The sequence below is a fragment of the Giraffa tippelskirchi genome, chromosome 9 (assembly GCF_054371585.1).
Source record: "Giraffa tippelskirchi isolate mGirTip1 chromosome 9, T2T-mGirTip1v1.2.pri, whole genome shotgun sequence".
NCBI lineage: Eukaryota > Metazoa > Chordata > Mammalia > Artiodactyla > Giraffidae > Giraffa > Giraffa tippelskirchi.
Window position 1 is genome coordinate 129,000,420 of NC_137283.1, and position 18,857 is coordinate 129,019,276.

The 18,857-nt window shown below is 45.3% G+C and overlaps 1 protein-coding gene across 2 annotated transcripts in view; it reads right to left on the reverse strand.

The window, feature by feature from the left end:
• Nucleotides 1-18,857, reverse strand: part of NT5E (5'-nucleotidase ecto) — a 59,991-nt gene that overhangs the window by 27,786 nt on the left and 13,348 nt on the right. For both annotated transcript variants that reach the window (XM_081528701.1, XM_081528700.1), the window contains exons 2-3: nt 6,394-6,616; nt 2,422-2,610 (exon numbers count right to left, since the gene is read on the reverse strand). In XM_081528701.1, coding sequence (XP_081384827.1) covers nt 2,422-2,610; nt 6,394-6,616 — 412 coding nt within the window. The remainder of the gene's footprint in view (nt 1-2,421; nt 2,611-6,393; nt 6,617-18,857) is intronic.

The following is an 18,857-nucleotide window of genomic DNA, read 5'->3' on the forward strand; positions in this document are numbered from 1 at the left end:
GTTTGGGTCATTTTGGCCTCATTTAAAGCTGAGTTTTTAAAAGTATGGATAAGACAAACCTCTTTAGTAAGTGGTTATAGCATTTAAAAGAATTAAACAGCAGAACATAAAATATCAGGTACAATCTAGACGCTTTGTGAAATTCTTTCAGATGAGTGTGTATGTGTATGTTGGGTCTTGTGTGTGCTGAGATGGTTCTCAGGAGATTTAAAATCACAAATGATGCATTGTTGTTGTTGTTGTTTAGTCGCTAAGTCATGTCCAACTCCTTGTGACCCCATGGACTGTAGCCTGCCAGGCTCCTCTGGCCATGGGATTCTCCAGGCAAGAATACTGGAGTGGGTTGCCATTTCCTTCTCCAGGAAATGATGCATTATTTTAACCCTAATTTGATTAATCAAGCATATTTAACTTTATGCTAATTCTTATGTGGTTTTTTTTGGCTTGTTGGACCTTAGTTCCTGGACCAGGAATTGAACCCAGGCCCTTAGTAGTGAAAGTGACGAGCTCTAACCACTGGATCACTAGGGAATTCCCAACTTTATGCTAATTCTCAAGGCAATTTAGTGAAGGGCTGTGTTTCTTTGTTGTTTTGTTTTCTGTTTGCTTTTTAAGATTGGGAAAATTTATGTAAAGAAGCAAACATATCTCATCTCCTGTTGTGTCCTAGAATTCCCTTTAACTGTTAAGTTCATTCCTCACAATGATGAGTGTCCAAATTGAACATTTTCATGAGAACAATTTAATTTTGGTAAGCAATCGTGAAATGTGAGATAAAATACTAACTCTACAGGTAGTTTTTTCTCAAGACTGTAATTACCTACTTCAAAGTTTGTGGATAAATAGTGTAATTTTTATCCCCAAATCTTTCTTTCATCCGGTCATTCATCATTTATCATCTCCTTAGTAGAAGACACATTCTCTTTTGCAGGATCTCATTGGCTGGAACCAAAGTGACAGGAACAAAACAACAGGCTGCAGAACTAATGGGAGGCGGGGCACAGCCACTCAACCTTTTCAGGCCCAGCAGGGCTCACTGACTGATGGCCGTGTACCAAGGCTGCAGATGGCGGCTGGGCCTTCAGAGGGTCTAAGGCAAGTCAGAGGGAGCATGGCAATGCCTTCAACATCTGAGAGGCGGCTTTGGATTCCTTTAGTTCTTCTTGCCTATTTTGGCCATAGCTCATTGAAAACCCAGCTATTCAAAATAGAGCCTAGCTATAATATGAAGAAATTAATTAAGTGGGTGGTAACTGGCACTTAAAAAGTGAAAAAGTAGATGTTTTCCCTGGAGTTCCAGTGGTTAAGAACTCTCCTGCCAGTGCAGGGGATACGGGTTCAATCCCTGGTCCAGGAAGATCCCACATGCCCCGAGGCAACTAAACCCTCATGTGGAAATAACTGAACCCACACACCCGAGAGCCTGAGCTTCACAACAAGAGAAGCCATGCAGTGAGAAGCCTGAGCGCTGCAATTAGAGAGTAGCCCCTGCTTGCCGCCACAACTAGAGAAAGCCCTCTCACAGCAATGAAGACCCAGCACAGCCAATGAATTAAAAAAAAAAAAAAAAGTGAAACAGAACAGAAAATATCAGGGTGCACCCCAAGTGCTTTGGGAAATATTTCATTCAGTGTGTGTATGTGTGTGTGTGTGAGCATGCATTGGGTCCTCGTGAACAACACCCTTCTTACTATGGATCACAGTCAAATGACTTTGAAGCCACTGCTCTACCAGATGCAGGGGTGGGATGCATATACCTAGTTCTTCCTGTGTGTCCCGAGGCGCTGATGCTGCCTCAGAGGGAAGCTAAGAAAAGACCCAGGAGGGTATCATATTCCAGAGCTGGGACATGACCGAAGTGAGACCCTAGAGCTCCAGGCCCTGTTCTGAGGCACTTCACCACCATCCACTCACACACATATGAAGCCACAGCAATGCTTTATAACTGATCGTCATCCTACCGATGAGGGAGGTCAGGCCAGCAGGAGCCCACCCCTTGTTAGCAGTCCAGACCATCCACATCAGAGTCTTAACCTCCACCCAGTGTTGCCCAGTGACCTGCTCCAGTGGGGGTTTTCTTGGTGTTGGCATCCTCAGTCTGGCCAACTCCCCTGTCTTGAATTACTTAAGTGGCTCTCAGATGCTTGATGGCAAAGTCACCTGCACTAAGAAAGCTGGCGTCTCTGTCAGCATCCTCACCGTCTTCATCATACTCATACTTTGTCTGCAGCCTGCCTGCAGCCATTCCCACCCAATGTGGTAAGTCAACTGTATGTCGATACAAAATTTTTTTAAAAGTCTCTTTGAGTAAGATTTACACATTACCACTCAGTGTGTATCACTTATATACATTATTACATGTATTAATACATATTATACTTTATATCAACATATATTATCTAACCCTCCTGGGACCATTACCTGTGTAAAGAAACGTGTTGGAATGTCCTCCCACCACCACGTCCACACCCTTCACTTTCTGAGCGATGAGCTTATCCACTTCAAAGCCAGAGTGTCCCAGTGCAATAATTTTGTTCACATTTAGAGTTTTTAACTTATCTACTTCAGGTTGCAATGCAGTGATTTCATCTTCAAACACTAAATTTGTTCCTAAGGAAAAAATAAAATGGACACTTATTAACAATAGCTTTTTTAAAAATCATATTGCTTATTATATAAGCATATCAAGTAAAAACACCTTACTGCCCAAAGTTCTTAAATTATTAAGACCAAAACTTATTTATAAATTCAGTGTAATATCTCTACAAAGCCAATAACAATTCACATCAATATTCTCGGTTACATTCCCTTAATGTTGCATTGGGGCTTCCCTGGTGACTCAGATGATAAAGAATCCACCTGCAATGCAAGAGATCTGGGTTCAGTCCCTGGGTTGGGAAGATCCCCTGGAGAAGGAAATGGCAACCCACTCTAGTATTCTTGCCTGGAAAATTCCAGGGACAGAGGAGCCTGGCTGGCTACAGTCTATGGGGTCACAAAGAGTCAGACAGGACTGAGAGTCTAAGACACAGGCACACAATGTTGCCTGTTGGCTTAAGGCTGCAGATGATACTATGTTGCTCGAGTTCAATCTCAAACTGTGAGCAAGGTTCAGATTTGTAATCTATTTCTTTAATCTATTTGTATATTTATTGAGACTTCCATCAGGTCAACTCAAAGCACACCTGAGCACATAAACATGTTGGACTGTATACATACCAAGTCATTATGCTATATACCTTAGTGCTGGAGGTCAATCATATCTCAATAAAACTTAAAAAAAAAAAAAAGATTAGCTATTCTGTGGCTTTGTTTGCAAGTTCGGCACAATCAGTCTTCAAACTCTAAACTCTTGTCAGCGACTAGTCCTTGAATGTGTCTTATGACGCCATTGACAACACTTTCTTGTCCACTGGATAAGGTCAGTGTTAGAGCATCGCTGAGCACTGATTAGATTGAGTTCTCATCCGAGGATTCCTGGCCCTGGGAACCTTGCATCCCTCCCAGGAGGCTCACCCCTACACAGTGGGAGCTGAAGCTTGCCTGCTAGTGCAGCTGGCGAGCGTGAGCGTGGGTGTGACTGCACAGCTGGGCACTGTGTGCTGCAGGCTCATGCTACCCGGTGTGGTAAGCCCACCAGGCTCTCCCTTTGTCCCTGTCCTGCAGTCAAACTGCAGCATGGCTGGAGGGCTTACAGCTCTGACTGGCACAGACAGGACTACAAACACAGACACGCTGCCCTGAAGTCACAGCCAGCCAGCTGTGACTCCAGACCTTCCAGAGGACCCAGCTTCCCTTATGCTGGAACCATCCCTAAAACAAAAATGCCAAAAGATGAATCAGTCTCCTAACAACTTTTCAAAACCCAGGAGTCTGTTATCTCCAGTTTGAAAAGTATTCATCTAAGGAGCTATGAGACGCTTAAACATATAACTTCTGATGCCGTGGTGTTTGGGGGTCTCTGTGTTCCAGGAGGGAACTCTGGAGTCCCTCGCATCAGTTAAGCTGATCTGTGCCAAAGAGCATGGAAAATAAGCAGCAAGGTTGATGGTAAAGCTGGGGATACCCCAGACCGACAGCCTAAAAACAAGTGGTTCACAGATGTGGATGGGATCTGCAGTGCTGCCAGTAGCTCACAGGCAACATTTAAAAATCAAGAGTTGTAACAGCTTGGCCATCACTGTCTGCCATGACGCCATCAAGAATAATCTGATTATTCTTGCCAGTCACCCTAAGAAGCTCAAGGCTCCCAGGTCACCCTCAGTGCCGTGTCAACATTGTGATCCTCTCACTGATTTCCCCTTAAAACAATGAGGTGCACCCTCCCCATGCCACACTTCTGCTTAATTTCTCTCTCTGGCATTTACCACCTTCTGGTGCACCAAATATTTTCCTCATCCATTTCTTTTCCCACTAAATGGGAAGCTCCAGTGGGCAGGGCTTTGGGGGGTCAGTATCTCTGATGCCAAGAACACTGCCAGGCACAGAGGTAGGCTCCCAGAGGGAATGAATGAATGAGTAACTGAATGGATGTTTGCTGAGACTTATGGTAGCATCCTCTGCTTTAGTGTGGTGGGCAGGAAAGAACCAAAAGTTGAGAGAAAGGCCTCTGAGGACAAAGAAATGTATTCTCCTAACACATCAGAAACCTCACATGATTGGTCATCCCACATACAGAAAGCATGGGATTTATTTCAGGATAATATGAGGAGAAAAGTGCAAGTGTTAGTCGCTTAGTCATGTCCAACTCTTTGCAACCCCATGGACTGTAGCCCATCAGGCTCTTCTGTCCATGGGATTCTCCAGGCAAGAATACTGGAGTGGGATGCCGAGCCATCCTCCAGGGATCTTCCCAACCCAGGGACTGAACCTGCATCTCCTGCATTGCAGGTGGATTCTTTACCATCTGAGCCACCAGGGAATGAGAGGAATTTCATTATCTAAAAAAAAAAAAAAAAATGAAATGTGCTAGAAATACAAATTATGCCCGTGGGTACCCAGGCCACCAGGACTGGAGGGCTAAGGCTGGATATCTGGGGCCAGAGATCTACAGGAGGAGCCAGGCTGCTGAGTCTGTGGTCTTGGGAGAAGCAAGTGTCCCCTGAGACACCGCTGCACTCCCACCCAGCTCCTGCACTGGTCCCTACACGATGCAGCCTCTCTCTCCTGGGAGATGCTGCAAAGAGCGTGGTCCTTTCAGCTCTCATGTCTGTTGTAACCTGGTAAGGCGCTGTCAGAGTCCCAGCAAGGCTGGTCTGTGTTCTGGAGCCCCCTGTCTCTCCACCATCCCCCTCTTCTTCTATCTTTTTATTGGTGACTATTTTAAAAAACAATTTTTAAAGTCTTTATTGAATTTGTTACAATATTATATCTGTTTTGTGCTATGTGCTTAATCGCCCAGTTATGTCCAACTCTTTCCGACACCATGGACTGTAGCCCGCCAGGCTCCTCTGTCCATGGGATTCTCCAGGCAAGAATACTAGACTGGGTTGCCATTTCTTTCTCCAGGGGATCCTGCCAATGCAGGAGACACAAAGAGATGTGGGTTTGATCCCTGGATGGGGAAGATCCCCTGGAGAAGAAAGTGACAACCACTCCAGTATTCTTGCCTGGAGAATCCCACGGACAGAGGAGACTGGTGGACTACAGTCCGTGGGTCTGCAAAGAATCTGACATGACTGAGTGACTCACTTGCAATTTAGGAAAAACATCTTTTTGCTTTCACTGCCAAACCATTCCTGTAAAAGTGGCTCAAAAATGTTTTCTGAATGGTCTTAGGGTTATACATATATATGTGTGTGTGTGTATATGGATATAGCAGATATACATATATATCTGTTGTATGATACACACACACACACACACACACACACACAAGACCATTCAAGAATATATATATATAGATAGATAGATAGATAGATTTCCCAGAAAGCCAGATACAACAAAGCCATTAAAACAAGAGATAATGAAAAAGGGAGCTAACTAGACATCTAATAATCATACTAGAAAAAAGGAAGATGAGGTAAAACCCTGGCTCTGCACTCCCTGGTTCCACAAAAAGAAGGGCGTGAGTTATGTGACTCTCATTTTCCAGTAGATGACTCTTTCTGGCATCAGCACTGGATATAAATGGTCCTCTCATCCAAATTCTGAATGTGCTGAATTAAGCCATGATACTGTTGATGTCAACAATTCATTGAGCAGGAGAGCAAGTGTCTTTAAGAAGTTACTTAGGGCAACTGGAAACCACTAGATTGGTTTTTCAATGTCATCCACACATGTCCAACACCACACATTGTTCCTACTTTAACCAACCGTCCAGAAAAATAATGCCACACTCTGATTTAGTGCCATCTATTTTCAAGCAATGAGTGCTGTAAAAGAAGAAAATACCTGGATTTGAGAGGAAAGGGGTTTCCTTTGAAGTGTATCCAACAATCCCCACAACTTCATCACCAACAGAAAGAATTTTATATGGTAAATAAAGTCCTGAAATTTTAGATGCTAGAGGCCCCTTGGCTTTAATGTTTGCGCTCAGAATTGGAAATTTGGCCTCTTTGAGTAGTGGATCAATCAGGCCTTCCACACCATTATCAAATTCATGATTTCCCAGTGCCTGGTGGAAAGGGAAAAGAGAAAAAGAATTAGGTACTCTGAAATTGCCAGTAAAAACATACTTCAAAGAATATTACCTTGGGGAATTCCCTGGTGGTTCACTGGTTTGGACTTCATGCTTTCACTGTGGAGGACATGAGTTCAATTCCTGGTCAGGGAACTAAGATCCCACAAAGCATATGGCACAGCCAAAAAAAAAAAAAAAAAAAAAGACCTTAGCACAGGGTTCCGAAAACTGGCGAAGCTCTAGGAAGCTGACTGTATGACTGATGTCCTCCTCAGGCTCAGAGATTTTACTCTGGGGCCCCGGGGTCAGGCCCAGGGGCAATCAGACCATCAGGCAGATTTCAGAACCCTAGGCCCCGCATCACCTGCTGAGGTGACGTCAATGGGCATGGAAGGCACCTGCAGACAGGTCAGTGTCCTCCACCTCCAGGCCTGGGGCAGGTTGAGAATCTGCATTTGCCAGGCTCTGTCCAGCCCCTTCACACGGTTTTCTCTCATAAGCCCACATTTCAGTCCACCAAACCAATCATTCCTTTCCTACATGCCGGGGACAACTGTTAAAATCAACAGCACTTTAGCAAAAGGGGCTGGCGACATGTGATGAACAGATACTCGAGGCATCCCCTCCCCAAAGCAGCTCCCATCTCCTGGGTCATGATACCCTTATGTTCCCATAACTATTTCTTCCCTAGGACTCTGTGGTCCTCTATTCTTCTGGGAAGGCGAGGATCCCCAAGGGCAAGCAGGAGATTGCACTTTGATAGCAAAGCATTGGTTTCTGCTTCCCGTCAGTCGTGGGTCACCCTAAGTTTCACTCTCAGCAGCTTCACATCCAAGGAAGAGTAGGATGAAACCACCGCAGGCCTTTGGGGCTCTGGACAGGCTCTGAGCCAGGGCTCTGGGAGGAGCTGGCATGCTTTAACACAAGCCACTCTACTCCCAACTTATTCCCTAGCTCCCTTTCCTCACTGCTCAGGGAACAGCTGCTGAGCCAGAGTTATCACCCTGATGTCTGGTATCTTTCCCCAGGGTGATGCTGACAAAGAGGACAGGCTGGCCACCTCCCCCAAAGCCTTCCACTCCTCTATGGATCTCCTGGAAAAAACCCACCTACTGCAGCCACCCACCCATGGGCTCTGGCTGCCAAGGCTGATTCGCTATCTTAGTACTTAACTCAGTGAGGCTCAAACTTTCTATATACCACACTTGATTTTGCTTCAGTTTGAGGGTCATCTGGGAACAGGCCTGGAAGGGCTGACTGGTGATCCCTCCATCTAAATGAACACCCCCACCCCCGTGTTCTCTGACTGTCCCCATCCTCCTCCTTCCTGCCCATTCCACTCTGTAGCAGCTTGTTCTGCACATCCGTGGGGTCCTCCCCACAAGGAGTGCCCCTGAGCCACTGGGATCTTCACCTCAAGCCTTCACCCCCCTCAGTGCTGGAGCCCCTCACCTGCCTGGCAGGTGATCCTCACCAGTACCCACACTCACAGGGCCATGGGCATCATGTCCTCATCTGCACGTGTTTCCATGAAGAAAGCAGCACAGTGTCTTCATGTTCTCATGTGCCTGTCTCCCTGATTAAACTCAGAATTTCTGAACTTGCCTTTTATCCCATCTCTGAATATCGGCTCATTTTTACTTCTTCCTCTTACCTAAGTGCCTTCCCTCTTAAAGGCTGACTTACTTAAAGGTTCTCCCAGTCTTGTGTAATTGTCTTTTTCTCTTCTATTCTTAGAACATCGCGGTTTCTTCCTATGGTGAAATAAGTCTGCCTTATGCGGTTACAATAACTCATAATAATCTTGCTTAACTGTACAGATTTTTTTTTTAATGAATGTTTCCATAGCTCTTCATGAAAGACTGTCAATGCGTCAGCCGCCTTGCACCTTACCATTATACTGCTAGCACTCAGCAACAGCTGAACTTACAGTTTTCCTTTATTTGTCTTGCTTGGTGTCTCCTCCTTGGACTTGAGTGTAAAGCCCTGAAAGTGGTGACCTTGGCTGCCTTTCCACCTCCCTGCCTGGTGGGGGAGAGTGTGCTTGGAGGTGTGCAAGGGTTGCCTGAATGCTGTCGCTGCCACCCACACTTTCAACACCCAACTGAACATCTGCAACCCCAACTTGACTCCTGACTCTGCATCTCTACGTCTGGCTGCCATGTGGACATTGCCCCCCCAGAGTCTCACAGGCACCCCAGGCTTACTCGGCTCAAGCTCCTGCCTCTGGGATCCCCATCTCGGTCCAAGGTGCTGCCATCTCCCCAGTCAGTTGCAGCCAGAAACCCTGGAGCAGCCAAATCCCTCCCACTCACTCCCTCCCTCTCCTCACCTCCCACCAGCATCTCCCCGTTTATTTAAAAGCTCCAGTTCAGCCTACCCCATTGCCCCACCTGCATGTGGTCCTGGCGCCCCCACCCCGAACCCTGCCCCCTAGCTGGGCCTTCAGATGCTACCACTGCCATCTCTAAACCTGCACCTTGCTGCCAGAATCATCTTTCTCAAATGCAAATCTGAACTTGTTGGTCCTGACCTTAAGGGCCCTGAGAGGCTCTACCTGAACTTCCTCTGTGATAAAGTTCAATGTCCTGAGCTCTTTGAGGTCTGGTCTTGCCTTCTCCTCCAGCTTCCCTCAGACACCCACCTCCAGGCAGCAGGAAGGCCTGGCTCTATCATTCATGACCAGTGACCTGAACACATTTCTAAACTGAAGCTTCCTCTGGGAGAGGAATGAATGAATAAAACAAAAGTTGTAATGAGAGCGAGTCACTATTTACTAAGTACACGCCGCACACCAGCATCATGCAAGGTGATTTTGTGTAGAAAATCTGGTTTAGTGTTGTGATGTTGGTATTATTACTATCCTTGTGTTCAGTTCAGTTCAGTTCAGTCGCTTAGTCATGTACGACTCTTTGCGACCCCATGAATTGCAGCACGCCAGGCCTCCCTGTCCATCACCAACTCCTGGAGTTTACCCAAACCCATGTCCATCGACTCAGTGATGTCATCAAACCATCTCATCTTTTGTCGTCCCCTTCTCCTCCTGCCCCCAATCCTTCCCAGCATCAGGGTTTTTTCCAATGAGTCAACTCTTTCCATGAGGTGGCCAAAGTATTGGAGTTTCAGCTTCAACATCAGTCCTTCCAATGAACACCCAGGACTGATCTCCTTTAGGATGGATTGATTGGATTTCCTTGCAGTCCAAGGGACTCTCAAGAGTCTTCTCCAACACCACAGTTCAAAATCATCAATTCTGTGGTGCTCAGCTTTCTTCACCATCCAACTCTCACATCCATACATGACCACTGGAAAAACCATAGCCTTGACTAGATGGACTTTTGTTGGCAAGTAATGTCTCTGATTTTAAATATGCTATCTAGGCTGGCCATAACCTTCCTTCCAAGGAGCAAGCGTCTTTTAATTTCATGGCTGCAATCACCATCAGCAGTGATTTTGGAGCCCAAAAAAATAAAGTCTGACACTGTTTGCACTGTTTCCCCATCTATTTCCCATGAAGTGATGGGACCAGATGCCATGATCTTAGTTTTCCGAATGTTGAGCTTTAAGCCAACTTTTTCACTCGCCTCTTTCACTTTCATCAAGAGGCTCTTTAGTTCTTCTTCACTTTCTGCCATAAGGGTGGTGTCATCTGCATATCTGAGGTTATTGCTATTTCTCCCAGCAATCTTGATTCCAGCTTGTGTTTCTTCCAGCCCAGCGTTTCTCATGATGTACTCTGCATGTAAGTTAAATAAGTAGGGTGACAATATACAGCCTTGACGTACTCCTTTTCCTATTTGGAACCAGTCTGTTGTTCCATGTCCAGTTCTAACTGTTGCTTCCTGACCTGCATACAGGTTTCTCAAGAGGCAGGTCAGATGGTCTGGTATTCCCATCTCTTTCAGAATGTTCCACAGTTAATTGTGATCCACACAGTCAAAGGCTTTGGCATAGTCAATAAAGCAGAAATAGATGTTTTTCTGGAACTCTTTTGCTTTTTTGATGATCCAGCGGATGTTGGCAATTTGATCTCTGGTTCCTCTGCCTTTCCTAAATCCAGCTGGAACATCTGGAAGTTCACGGTTCATGTATTGCTGAAGCCTGGCTTGGAGAATTTTGAGCATTACTTTACTAGCGTGTGAGATGAGTGCAATTGTGCGGTAGTTTGAGCATTCTTTGGCATTGCCTTTCTTTGGGATTGGGATGAAAACTGACCTTTTCCAGTCCTGTGGCCACTGCTGAGTTTTCCAAATTTGCTGGCATATCGAGTGCAGCACTTTCACAGCATCATCTTTAAGGATTTGAAATAGCTCAACTGTAATTCCATCATCTCCACTAGCTTTGTTCGTAGTGATGCTTTCTAAGGCCCACTTGACTTCACATTCCAGGATGTCTGGCTCTAGGTGAGTGATCCCACCATTGTGATTATCTGGCTCATGAAGATCTTTTTTGTATTGTTCTTCTGTGTATTCTTGCCACCTCTTCTTAATATCTTCTGCTTCTGTTAGGTCCATACCATTTCTGTCCTTTATCAAGCCCATCTTTGCATGAAATGTTCCCTTGGTATCTCTAATTTTCTTGAAGAGATCACTAGTCTTTCCCATTGTATTGTTTTCCTCTATTTCTTTGCATTGATCACTGAGGAAGGCTTTCTTATCTCTCCTTGCTATTCTTTGGAACTCTGCATTCAGATGGGTATATCTTTCCTTTACTCCCTTACTTTTGGTGTCTCATCTTTTCACAGCCATTTGTAGCACCTCCTCAGACAGCCATTTTGCTTTTTTGCATTTCTTTTTCTTGGGGATGATCTTGATCCCTGTCTCCTATACAGTGTCACAAACCTCCGTCCGTAGTTCTTCAGGCACTCTGTCTATCAGATCTAGTCCCTTAAATCTATTTCTCACTTCCACTGTATAATCATAAGGGATTTGATTTAGGTCATACATGAATGGTCTAGTGGTTTTCCCTACTTTCTTCAATTTAAGTCTGAACTTGGCAATAAGGAGTTCACGATCTGAGCCACAGCCAGCTTCTGGTCTTGTTTTTGCTGACTGTATAGAGCTTCTCCATCTTTGGCTGCAAAGAATATAATCAATCTGATTTTGATTTTGGCCATCTAGTGATGTCCATGTGTAGAGTCTTCCCTTGTGTTGTTGGAAGAGGGTGTTTGCTATGACCAGTTTGTTCTCTTGGCAAAACTCTATTAACCTTGCCTTGCTTCGTTTTGTACTCCAAGGCCAAATTTGCCTGTTACTCCAGGTGTTTTTTGACTTCTTGGGGCTGTTAGGAGATACCCCACGTTTAAGGTAAGGAGCAGTGGCTGCGCTTTGCTGGAGCAGATGTGAAGAGATACCCCATGTCCAAGGTAAGAGAAACCACAGTAAGACGGTAGGCACTGAGAGAGGGCATCAGAGGGCAGAGAGACTGAAACGACAAACACAGAAAACTAACCAACTAATCACATGGACCACAGCCTTGTCTATCTCAATGAAACTAAGCCATGCCATGTGGGACCACCCAAGACGGATGGGTCATGGTGGAGAGTTCTGACAAAATGTGGTCCACTGGAGAAGGGAATGGCAAACCACTTCAGTATTCTTGCCTTGAGAACCCCATGAACAGTATGAAAAGGCAAAAAGATAGGACACTGAAAGAGGAACTCCCCAGGTCGGTAGGTGCCCAATATGCTACTGGAGACCAGTGGAGAAATAACCCCAGAAAGAATGAAGAGATGGAGCCAAAGCAAAAACAACACCCAGTTGTGGATGTGACTGGTGATAGAAGCAAGGTCCGATGCTGTAAAGAGCAATATTGCATAGGAACCGGGAACGTTAGGTCCATGAATCAACACAAATTGGAAGTGGTCAAACAGGAGATGGCAAGAGTGAACATCGACATTTTAGGAATCAGTGAACTAAAATGGACTGGAATGGGTGAATTTAACTCAGATGACCATTATATCTACTACTGTGGGCAAGAATCCCTTAGAAGAAATGGAGTAGCCATCATAGTCAACAAGAGAGTCCGAAATGCAGTACTTGGATGCAATCTCAAAAACGACAGAATGATCTCTGTTCATTTCCAAGGCAAACCATTCAATATCACGGTAATCCAAGTCTATGCCCCAACCAGTAACACTGAGGAAGCTGAAGTTGAATGGTTCTATGAAGACCTAGAAGGCCTTTTAGAACTAACACCCAAAAAAATGTCCTTTTCATTCTAGGGGACTGGAATGCAAAAGTAGGAAGTCAAGAAACAGTCAATTATCATCTTTTAGATACTGAAGTCAATGGAAAATACCTAGTATCCACCCAATGAAAACAAATACATGAGGTCATAATGCCACAGTCCCCCATGCCTTCTTCTATCTGGGGCAGATGCTGAGTAACTGATGGAGTCAGTCTTCCCCACTGAGTTTGAACTCAATCTCAAAACTCTTCTTTTTCTGGCCCTGGAGGGAGTTACTGTCAATTATCTAGGGATTGACACTTGAGATGAAATTGTTCTCCATGCCTGCACGAAGATAATAATGACAAGCGTGGAATCTATTGACTTCCAACAACAGTAAAATAAAACTTCGGGGAGGAATGTGTGCTAGAGCAAATAATTTCACATCCTTCCTGACGTTTCTCTCTATTTACATGTTTGTTCCACAAAGAGTGCAGATGGAACCTGCAACTGAATCCAGCTGTCAGCTGACAAGGCGTGCCTGACCACGTTGTCCTGTGAGGTCTCATGCCCACATCCAGTTGTTTTTCTTTCTCAAAGCTTTTCGTAAGAGAAGCGGCTATTTCTTCATTTACTCCCTTCATGCCTAAACACATGCTCTCAGTGGTGTTGAGTAAATGAATGAACAAGAACAAATAAGAACACTCCTCAGGGTGAGAAACAAAGCCCTTGGCGTTGGAGTGGCTGGCACTGGGGGCTGACACAGGGAAGAGGCCCCAAACCCGAGCCTTCCTGCTCTTTCTTCACGGTCCTCAGGAGGGGACACAGAGGTCAGTGGCCATCCACTGGCCTTCTATAAAGGTCTCCCATTATGCCAGAATTGGAGAAGGAAATGGCAACCCACTCCAGTATTCTTGCTTGGAGAATCCCATGGACAGAGGAGCCTGGTGGGCTGCAGTCCATGGGGTCACAGAGAGTCAGACACGACTGAGTGACTAATGCTTATTATGCCAGAATATTTAGTCTTTATGGAGAAATCTCCCATTTTCTGAATTCTTCAGTTACAAGGGATTGATCAGAGCCATTTCTCTGTTATTGAAGTCTGCATTAATTGGTGGATAAAGAAGATGCGGTACATATATACAACGGAATATTACTCAGACATAAAGAGAATGAAATGATGGCATCTGCATCAAAGTGGATGGACCTAGGGATTATCATACTAAGGGAAGTAAGTCAGACAGAGAAAGGCAAATATTGTACTGTATCACTTATATGTGTAATCTAAAATATGACACGGATGAACTATGAAACAGACTCATGGACAAAGAGAGTTGTGTTTGCCAAGGTGAAAGGAGGGTGGGGGAAGGATGGATTGGGAGTTTGGGTTAGCAGATGCAAACTATTATATATAGAATGGATAAACAACAAGTTCCTACTGTATAGCACAGGGATCTATATTCCATATCCTGTGGTAAACCATTATGGAAAAGAATAGGAAAAAGACTGTACACTTTGAATGAATCACTTTGCTGTACAGTAGAAATTAATTCAACATTGTAAATCAACTATACTTCAAATAAAGTAAATTAAAAAAAATAATATGCATTAATCAAGTCCCATAATCTATTTAAAAAGGACTTCTCTAGTAGTCCAGTGGTTAAGACTCCATGCTCCCAATGCAGAGGGCCCAGGTTCGACTCTTGGTCAGGGAACTTGATCCCATCTGCCAAATAGACCTGGCACAGCCAAATAAATAAATAAAACATAAATGTAGCTACCACGGGGGAAATGCTCGGTAAATATCTACTGGATGAATAAACAACTAAATAAATGATTGGTGAGGAGGAGGGAAAAAAGAGACTGAGACTGAATGCCCAAGGCTGGGGTTACTGGTCCTCAGTCCCTGGGTGGTGTTCCCAGCAGCTTCTCTGTAACCTGTGCTGGTGTTGGCCTGTCTGTGTGGGCTGCGGTGGGAAAAAGGTTCAGACACAGTGCCTCTGGGCTCTGGCACCAGACTGATAAAGAGTTCTGTTCTGAAAGCCTCTGATGAGTGGACACAGCAGCCACAGAGTGATAATTTTCGCAGAACACAGAGCCACAAAAGGCAAGCGAGCAGCAAAACCCAGAGAGAGTCTCACAGGCTAAGAACATGCCAGGCCTCCCTGAATAAAGCAAGCTGTGCGGCGGCAGTCACGGTGCCCCAGCTCTAACTAGTGTCTGATGCTACATCCTTGGTTGGTTTGCGTCAACCCACAGCAGTATTTTTATTTCAAGTGTTACCAGAAAACTTCGATTTTTTCCCCAAGTTTGAAATGACATCACCGACTCCAATTTCAGGCCAGCCCAGCTTGAACCCAGGTGAGGGGGTTACAGACACTGAAACTGGGTCGTCGGTGGGGCAGAGACCTGGGCTCCTGTTGCAGGAGATGTTGCGTGGAATTGCCTGGGAGAGATCTGGTGCTCACTGCCCCCTCATACTCTCCCCACAGATCCCTGCTCTGCACAGTCTGCTGGCCAGGCACTCCCCACCATTCAGCCAGCAGAACACGTGCCCTCAATACCCATGAAGGAGACACTTGTGAGGCTGCATGTGGTTCCAGGTGCTAGGAAACAGCAATCCCCAGTGCAGCACCAGGACAGACCTCCTCCCGGCGACCCAGCCAGGAAACCCCTTTGTTTCTGCTGCTGCACCATCCCCTCCAGGAGTCCCCTCCTCCAGGCACTTCCACTGCCCCACTCTGTCTCATTGCTTCTTACCTAGACATTCTGAGAACCTCTGAGCCAGTCTCTGGCTTCAGACCTCCCGCCCACTGCCCGGGCGGGCATCAGAATGCACGTCCTCAAACACCCACCCCATTGCTTCCAGCCCTGCTGGGTGTCTCTGCAAGACTCCCCCCTTCCCACTGAAATCCATCCTGCTGAGATGCTAAACCAGCCCCTCTCTGATCTCCCTGAGTTGCCTCATTTTTTTTTTCCTGCCTGACCAGGCACCTTCGGTTCCAGGAACACAAAGCCATCTGCATGTAAGAACTACCTCAGACGCAGCTCAAGTGTGTGTGAGAAGCCTTCAGTGGCGCCACCACCGCAGACCGCCCTCCTGTCACAACCATCACGCCCCGCTGTGGCTGTCTGTTCACATGCCTTTCTCCTCTTTCTTCCGGAGGCAAGAGCGGTGTCAATTTTCCCACGGTTCTTGGTGATGCCAGATGAGTGCCTGGCACCAGTGGCTCAGCAGGTGTTTACTGAAGGAATAATAAAACCACCCACCCCACCTGCTCCTTTCAAATAGGTTCCATTTTCATCTCTGATTTGGTAGGTGAGCCACTGAAGCTGTTCAAGAACAGGACATAAAAACACACTTGATAAACAGTAGTTAAGCAGCAGCAGTAGTGTTAGTCTCTCAGTGATGACTCTTTGTGACCCACCAGGCTCCTTTGTCCATGGGCTTCTCCAGGCAAGAATACTAGAGTGGGTTGCCATTCCCTTCTCCAGAGGATCTTCCCGACCCAAGAACTGAATCTGGGTCTCCTGCATTGCAGGCAGATTCTTTACCGTGTGAGCCACCAGGGAAGTTGTAAAACAAGAGAAACCAAATTGCTTGGAAGAAGGTGAACCAGACAATATGCTTGGAAGCTTAGCTGACTGCATCACAACTCACCGCCCGGTTTGACTCTCTTTTCCATTTCCTGTGTTTTCATTTATATTTCTATTAATATCTTACTGACATTTGCTTGTGAATAGATTTTTTTTAAAGTTTTAACTGTTCAGTATCTTGTGTGTGCACATATGAACATTATATAGATTTCATGAAGGCAGTTAGCAAGAAAAAGGAATTTTTTGAAATCTCTTTCTATTGGGAATCTGCCAAGGAGACCAACCGCCTATACGGTATCTGAATTACAAAGGGGGCATTTCACAGCCCCAGCTTGGTCCACAAAGGACTGTGAAAATTACCAGTGAATTTGACATAAAGGAATTTCAAGAAAGAGAGAAAAAAAACCATGACAAAATACTAATAGTTAAGACTTTCATGCTACATGGCTAAGCTCTGTTCATACATTAACTTATTCAATTCCTACAATGCTATGAGGTAAGTACTAATTACTTGTCCTTTACAGAGATGGGAAACCTGAGGCATGGGGCTTCCACAACTAGCAAGAGGCATAGCTGAGACTGGAACAAAGCAAGGCTTTAGCATCTGGAACCTTAACTATTCTACCAAACTGCCGCTAATACAAGCACCTGTAAACCATAATGGAAAGGATATTAAAAAAAAAATGAATGTGTATATACACAAATGTATATTTATGTATAACTGAATCATTTTGCTGTACAGCAGTAATTAAAAACATTGTAAATCATCTGTGTGCTTATTTGCTCAGTCGTGTCTGACTCTTTGCGACCCCATGGACTATAGCCCACCAGGCTCCTCTGTCCATGGGGATTCTCCAGGCAAGAATACTGGAGTGGGTTGCCATGCCCTCCTCCAGGGGATCTTCCCAACCCAGGGATTGAACACAGGTCTCCCGCATTGTAGGCAGATTTTTACCATCTGAGCCACCAGGGATGCCCGAAATCAGCTATATTTCAATAAAACTAATAAAAAAATAAGTTATTGTATATGGGATGGATAAACAGCAAGGTCCTCCTGTATGGCACAGAGAACTATGTTCAAGATCCTATGACAGGGCCTTCCCTGGAGGCTCAGTGGTAAAGAATCTGCCTGCCAATGCAGGAGACACAGGTTCCATCCCTGGTCTGTGAAGATCCCACATGCCATGGAGTGACTAAGCCTGTAGGCCACAACTACTGAACCTGTGTTCTAGAGCAAGGGAGCCACAACTACTGAAATCCGTGCACCCTAAAGCCCATACTCTGCAACAAGAGAAGCCACCACAATGAGAAAGCTGCACACCACAGCTAGAGAGTTGTCCCCAATTGCTGCAACTAGAGAAAAGTCTGAACACCAACGAAGACACAGAATAGCCAAAAATAAATAAATAAAATCATAAAAAAAATACAGTAAGGTCTCTGACTTCTGCAAACAGTTTTTTAAAAAAGATCCTATGATAAACCACACTGGAAAAGAGTATGTTAAAAAAAATAACAAGCATCTGGAAGGGATGAGTATCATTAAACAACCCACTGGTTTCTTCCACGTTTCCACAGTGCTGAGTAACACAGCCCTGGTCCTTGTCCTCAGGAAGGGGTGGGCAGACAGGAAGAGAGCGTGAAATAAACACATCCATCCATGCATTCATAAAGCAAGTGAGAACCACAGGCGGAGATGTGTGTGAGAGAGCCTGACAGAGATGCAGGCTTGCCCTGACAGTTAAGGATGGACGGGGCTCCAAGTGTGAGCTTCACCTTCGAGGCACTCGTCAGGGAAAGCTCACAGACCAATGACATCAGCTGTAGTAACAAATGTAGGGATGGAGACATGAGAGCTGAGGCAGTCAGAAATACCAAATAAGAAATTTCCAAATAAGAAAAGAGGCTGAAATCCAAGTAGAAGAAAAACAACGGAAAGAAGAATTAAGAGCAGCACAGGATGCATGATGCAGAAGAAAAGAATTTCGGTTTTAATCTGCAGAAATCGATTGTAACAACATCAAAGAGCCATATGTCAGAAATCTGCAACACGTGAATTCAGTTAGTCACTTAGGCTCCAGCTCATCCCATGAAGAAGGCTGCAGGACACCCTATAGTTTAAGCATTAGGGGAAACCCTGGTCTGTCACTCAACAGGGCTTTGTTGCCAATCACTCAGGGAGACTCAGCAACAACCATAAGCAGGGAGGATTACAAGGTAGGCATCGTGGCCGCTTCTGGTGTTGGGTTGTGCTTCACATCCCCAGTCTTAGTCCCTGGCAGATGAATATGGCGTCTGACTGAATGGCAGAAAAGATTCCGGAGCTCAACCCAGTTCACTCACAACTCAGTGTCTGCTGAATGAATGAACAAACGAGTACTGAACAGACAGCATTTTATATCTGCCATATAAATTCTCTGTACATGCAAAATACCCACATCAACATTACCTTTAGAAATACCTGCTCAGCTAA